This window comes from Theropithecus gelada, chromosome 10 (assembly GCF_003255815.1).
Source record: "Theropithecus gelada isolate Dixy chromosome 10, Tgel_1.0, whole genome shotgun sequence".
NCBI classification, from domain to species: Eukaryota; Metazoa; Chordata; class Mammalia; order Primates; family Cercopithecidae; genus Theropithecus; species Theropithecus gelada.
This window is the reverse complement of record NC_037678.1, coordinates 20262409-20268183: the sequence shown is the minus strand read 5'-3', so window position 1 is coordinate 20268183 and position 5775 is coordinate 20262409. Positions and strand designations below refer to the sequence as shown.

The 5775-nt window shown below is 59.9% G+C and overlaps 1 protein-coding gene across 2 annotated transcripts; it reads right to left on the bottom strand.

Annotated features, from left to right (window-relative positions):
* Positions 1-408: 408 nt before the first annotated feature.
* OSM (oncostatin M) lies at positions 409-4419 on the bottom strand. Of its 2 annotated transcripts, none has more exons than XM_025399900.1 (3): positions 4348-4419; positions 2585-2727; positions 409-2043 (listed from the first exon to the last, which is right to left on the bottom strand). In XM_025399900.1, exons 1-3 carry the CDS (start codon positions 4379-4381, stop codon positions 1462-1464), a joined length of 759 nt encoding a protein of 252 aa, XP_025255685.1. In that variant the 5' UTR covers positions 4382-4419; the 3' UTR covers positions 409-1461. The 2 variants fall into 2 exon arrangements, with proteins under 2 accessions (XP_025255685.1, XP_025255686.1); XM_025399901.1 differs by lacking the exon at positions 4348-4419 and adding an exon at positions 3142-3399.
* Positions 4420-5775: the final 1356 nt, after the last annotated feature.

The following is a 5775-nucleotide window of genomic DNA, read 5'->3' as shown; positions in this document are numbered from 1 at the left end:
AAATACACATGCAACACACATTGGTATGTAACACACATCAGCATGCAACGTCCATCAGCATGCAGACCTCAACCACACACCCATGGGGGCCCAGAAGCAGCCCACACACTCAAGCCTTTCTTCCTCCCCTCTTGCTACCACATCTTGACACCCCTCATCCCCAATATGTCAAGGGAGCCCCATTCGGCCATAACCAATGCCTTGTCTGAGTTTGACACCCCACCCCACCCCACCACAGTCACAGCCCCAGGCGGCTGGGGCATGTGATTTCCCTTCCTGGGCAGAGCAAAGACCTCCAGCCCCTCCCCAGAGCATGGATGCTTTTGGCCTTGCCCACCTAGAGTTCCTCCCCTCTCTAAAAGGCCACCCCAAATCCTCTCCCCAAAGACAACCGAGAGACACAGAGGCTTTAGAAACCAGGCAAGTTTTAAATATATGTTTGCACAATATTAACATTAAATATACATCATAAATAAGCCTTATAAATATAAAACTGATAAAAATTGATAAAAATCGATAAATTAGTCATGTCCCTCCAAGGAATTGGCCTTGCAGCTTCTGAGACCCCCTCTAGGAGGGCAATGGCTCCTGCGTGAGAAAATTCCAGGACTCACCACCAGGGGGAGCAGCCAGCAGCAAGGGCCCAAGACTGGGGCTTCCCGGCGCTGGGAGGTGGGTCTCCTTTTACGGAGACCTCCGTGTACACCACCCAGCACCATTTGCACCACATGTCCTGAATTGCAGATTTTAATATCCACCCTATGTCAGGGAATCCAAGCAACTGACAGGCAGTGGGGGCCTTGTACAGCCTCTAACTCCCTAGCTTCACAAAGAGAAAACAGGTCCAGAGAGGTAAAGTGACCTGCCCCAGGCCACATGGCGACTTTGGGGCTGGGCTGGGACCTGAGCTCTATTCCCTGGACCCCCAGATCAGGGCTCCTGGGACACCCTGCCGCTGTTACAGCTGCCTAAAGTGAGGTCACCCAGACATCCAGGTGTCTGGCTTGGGACGTGATGAGGCATAGGAGGCCAGCTCAGGCTGTGACCTCCCCTTCAGAACCACGGAAAGGAGGAAGTCTGGGGGCAACGGCCCTGCAAGTCATAAGAGGGAAGGACTGGCAGGCCTCGGGGAGCAAGGCAGGGGGGCAGTCAGCCTGGCCATGAGTCAGCCTGTGTCATCAGACCCCTGAATCAATGGAAAGTCGGCCCCGCGTGGCCTGCCCGGCCACCCCACTGGGCCTGGGGAACTTGGGGCTAGGTGGGGTTCAACAGCCGGACTCTGTCCCCCAGCCTGGAGGAGGTAGAGGGGTCTGCCCAGCTCCTACCTCTTAAAGTGCACTTCTCAGTGGCGAGTAGTAGAGGGGAACAGGTTTGGGGACCCGGGAGGTGTCATCCTGAGATGGTTCCTCTCATCCACAGAGCACCTGCCGCATCCTTCACCAGCAAGGGGTGCTCCCGAGGCTACCGGGGCAGCTGTCCCCTGGGCATGAGTCTATTGCCTTTCCTGGAGGGTCTCGTCCTGCGCACCCCCTTCCGCAGGGCCTGGTGGGGGCTGTGTCTCCGGCTCCGGTTCGGGCTCTCCCCCCACTTGCTGAAGACCCGCCCCACTGAGTGCATGAAGCGATGGTAGCCACGCAGGAAACTGCAGCCCTCCAGCTTGCGCTGAAAAACATCCGAGGTAGGGGTGGGGGTGGGCGGCTGAGGGGTCCCCCGGCCGGCCTTCGTGGGCTCAGTCATGTCTGAGTTGTCCAGCAGCTGGGCCATGCAGTAGACGTTGTTCCTGAGCCCGAGGACATTCGGCCTCGCCATCTGCAGCTTCTCTAAGTCCTCTATGTTCAGCCCAGACCTCTCCAAGTCCTGGGCCTTGGGGAGATGCTGCTCTAAGTCGGCCAGTCTGTGCAGGACGCGGCCCAGTGTGGCATTGAGCGTCTGTAGGAAGCCCCGCCTGCCCAGCCCCCTCAGGGTCTCCTCGCTGGGGAAGGCCCCAGGGCTCTCCCTGCAGTGCTCTCTCAGTTTAGGAATATCCAGGCCTTGGATACGTATCTGGGGGGAACAGGAGGATCACAGGGTAAATGCTGAGGACCCGGACCACAATCACAGACAAGTCAGCCTTGGAATGCTAGACCTCATGCACCCCTATCCAATCTCCCACTGGACGGATCCGGAAACTGAGACCTGAGAGGGAAGAGGACCCCAAGATCACTACAGGCAAGGTCGGAGGGATGTTGGGGACCTGGCTGGTGGGATGCCTGTGGAGAATGGGGAGCTTCAAGAGGGCTGGACTCTGTCTTGCTCACTGCTACATCCTAGTGCCTAGACCAGAGCCTGGCAGGTGTGCAGGAAACACACTGAGTAAGCAGATGAGGGCGGTGGTGGTGTCTGGAGTCCCGCCCCGGGACCACAGAGCTAGGGAAGCTGGAGGGCCAGCCTTAGCTCCTCAGGGTTAAGGCTGGAATAACACAGTGACTCAGTTCTCCTACCTGGCCATATGGAGTGAGGCTGGGCCTGTCCTCCCTGCTTCTCACTCCCTTCCTTACCCCACAGTTCTCTGAGACTCAGATGCCACAAGGGCCCAGGTGCTTACATAGGGGTCCAGGAGCCTGCTGGTGTCCTGCATGAGATCTGTCTGCTTCTGGAGCTGGCCAAGGAGCATACGGTACTCTTTCGAGCAGCTGCCCATAGCCGCCATGCTCGCCATGCTTGGAAACAGGAGTGCAAGGATCAGACCTAAGGCAGAGAAGAGGGGTGTCACCCAACTTGGCAAGGAAAGCCACAGATGGGAGCCTCGGGGAGGGGGTTGAAGAGGGCCTTGAAAGGTGCCTCCTTCATCCCGGACTTTGTGTAGTTGAGGGCGGGGGCTGGGCACTGTGTGGCATGGTGTGTGCACAGGTGTGCCCACCAAGGCCACCATCATCTCCCCAGTAAGTCGCTGCCCAGGGCCTGACACAGCAAGCAGTGGGAGGGACTGAGACAGTGGCTGCGATTTACCAAGTAGGTCTTTGAGCAAAGGCTGCAGCGCCCGACTGGATCCAATCCTGCCTACTGCACCGTTCTAACCTCGGGAGCTGACTCTCTGCAAGGTGGGACTGGCTCCCTGCAAGACCATTGGGCTAAGGACCGGCCACCAGCCTAGGACCCTGCCTTGTCAGCTGCTCTGGCCATCCAGGTAGGTGGGCCTGAGAGGGCTTCAGGGCAGGCAGCCCGGGAGCGGCTTATGCCCTCAGCTCTGTCTAGAACCAGGAGAGGCCGCCTTTTCAACCAGAGGCGCAGCCTGGAACAGATGCGGGAGACCTTCCAGTCCATGTTCCCACTTTCCTGACAGGTAAACCAAGTCTCAGGAGAAGGTCCTGCACAGGTCATAAAGGCCAGGGCTCTCCCCTGACCTCTCATGCCTCCCTCCTCTCTCCATAAGTGGTTCCTTCTGTCAGACCCACCAGGGATGCTGTGAGCCTGTCAGAAGGTGTTGGGGGTGGATACAGTTACCGCTCTCCACCACCCCCAACAGGGCACCGGCAGCCACGTGGTCGGAAGGGGCCTGTGGCGCAATGGCCCGGAAGGCAGTGACACCATCGTTCCCGTCCTAAGAACCATCCGGCCCTTTGGGGAAGACTGGCTGCTGGGGAGGGCCGAGGGGCCGGGCACCCAGGTGTAGCGACCCCAGGGCACTTTCGCCGCCTCCCCAGGTATCTGCTGCCGGGCTCTGGCAGGGGCCTGTGCATGTGGCAGCGCACGTGGGACTAGGGTGTCTGTGTGGCTGTGCATCTGGGTCTGTGTGCAGCATGAGGGAGATCTGCTCCCTTCACCGTGGGGACTGTGGTCTGCATGTGGGGGTTCCTGGGCTGGTGAGATGCAGGGCTGTAGATGACGTCATATGGCTCTGTGTGCATGTGGCCATGTGGGTGTGGCTGTGCGTGCTGTGTGATTGTGTGGGCTCTGGGGCCCCCAGGGCCGGCTGACTTTCTATTCATCCGGGGCAAGCTGGAGGCCCCACAATCCCTCCACACCTCACACCACTTCCCTGCCCAGCTTCTGAGCCTCCCTCTCCTGCCCAGCCTCTTCGCCCATCCTCTTCTCTCACTCCCTGGTTCCCAGAGTTGCCTCTACATCTCGACATCACCTCCCCCTGGAAGCCTTCCAGGGATGCCCCTTCCCTACCTGTGGAGATGCCAGGTTCTCAGTGGACCGCTCTCTCTGCCTGACCTTCTGGCTCTCTCCCCTTCTCAGCATCCTTCTGCCTGGCGCCCGGCCTCCCCAGGTCCCAGAGGGCAGAGGGTGCCTCTGCTACCCACCGGCGCCTGTGGACAGACCCAGCAGGCGGGTTCTGGCGGGGAGGAAGGAAGTACTTACTGAGCAGCGTCCTCCGTGTGAGCGGTACCCCCATGCTGGGTGCCCGTGCTCCGGCCCGCGCCCGCTGGGGGTGACACCTCTCGGCTGGGAGCCCTGCAGGCTGGCAGCCACTTTATGCCCGCTGGGGCGATTGGCCAACACCTCATGAGGTGGGTGGGGATGGGGAGGGGGGAGGGCAGGCCTTCTGGGAACATGACCCCAAAAACCAAAATTTCCACGGGCGGCCAATGGGCGCTGGGCGCGGTGTATGCCCGCTCCTCCTCCTGTTTTCTTCGAATTCGTTCTTCGAGGTCAGCCCTACGCCCAAGGATGATGTAAACCGCAGCCTCAGCCTTCCTGGGGTGAACAGGGAGGAAGAGGGTCCATGCCATCTTCGGGGAACTGGGCCAGGGATGGGCAGGAGGGACTTCAAGTTGGGCCTCTGGAGGCCCCAGGCCAGTCTCGGCCCAGGAGCCATTGGCCTCGCAGGACGTGGTGGTTGGGGGCTGAGGGGGGCGAGACGTCTTCCTTCTTGAGTGCCCTTCCTGCCCTCTTGCCGGGGCTGTTGGGACATCTGTGAGCGGAAACCACCGGGCTCTGGGCACAGAGCCAGACGCAGGCTGGCAGCCCCGAGATTGTGGTTCAGGCCCCAGGACCAGCATCCCCCAGCCCAGCTCCTGACCGTCTCCTTTCCCCCGTTGTGCACCCTCTGCCAGGCCCACTCCCCAAAGCCAGGCCCTGTCTCTGTAGACAGGCTCCACGGGGGAGAACTGGACACTTGGAGCAAGAGAAACAGGAGGCCAGCATTCAAGCCTGCTGAGGTGCTGCATGACCTGAGGCAAGTCACGTAACCTCTCTGGGCCTCAGAGACCCCCAACTATAAAATGAGGAGAAAAGTCTTTCCCAGCCTCCCTCACATGGTTGCTGCCATCATGGACATAAAAGGAAAAGACCTTTGAAGGAAAAAGCAAAGATGAAGGTCTGATTCCAAGTATTAGCTGTCGAGGGGGCGGGATGGGGGAAGGAGAAGATGGGGAAGCTGTGAGCTCAGAGGGGAAGCCGGGAGGGGGAGTTACCGCCTTGACGGTTGGGGACCAGGTTTCACTTTCTCTGAAAGATAGTGATCTTAGGCCGGTCCTCTGCGAAAGGGCCCTGGGAACAGCGCCTCTCTAGTCAAGTTGCGACTTTACTGTGGGGTAAACTGAGGCCCAGGTGAAAGCAGACAAGGAGGCCAAGAGGCCGGCCCAGGCCTATAGACCCTGCCTGGTGGTTTCAGTACATCTCCCAGGCCCAGAGGAGGGTCCTTGGCCTGCACCCTAAGGAACCCCGGGTGGGAGGAGGCCCTCAGGAGTCTGAGGAGTCACGGTAGGACCCCTGGAGGCTGCCAGGGAGGCCTGAGCTGCTCCAGCTAGAGGGAGCATGGGGTCTGGGCCACCTGAGCAAGGAGAG

Bases quoted from the DNA above. Each gene is read 5' to 3' on its own strand.
- OSM (XM_025399900.1), bottom strand. From the start codon at position 4,381: ATGGGGGTACCGCTCACACGGAGGACGCTGCTCA. The intron at 2,728-4,347 runs GTAAGTACTTCC...TCTCTGCCTTAG, and splicing joins CACACGGAGGACGCTGCTCA to GTCTGATCCTTGCACTCCTG. The intron at 2,044-2,584 runs GTAAGCACCTGG...TGTTCCCCCCAG, and splicing joins GCAGGCTCCTGGACCCCTAT to ATACGTATCCAAGGCCTGGA.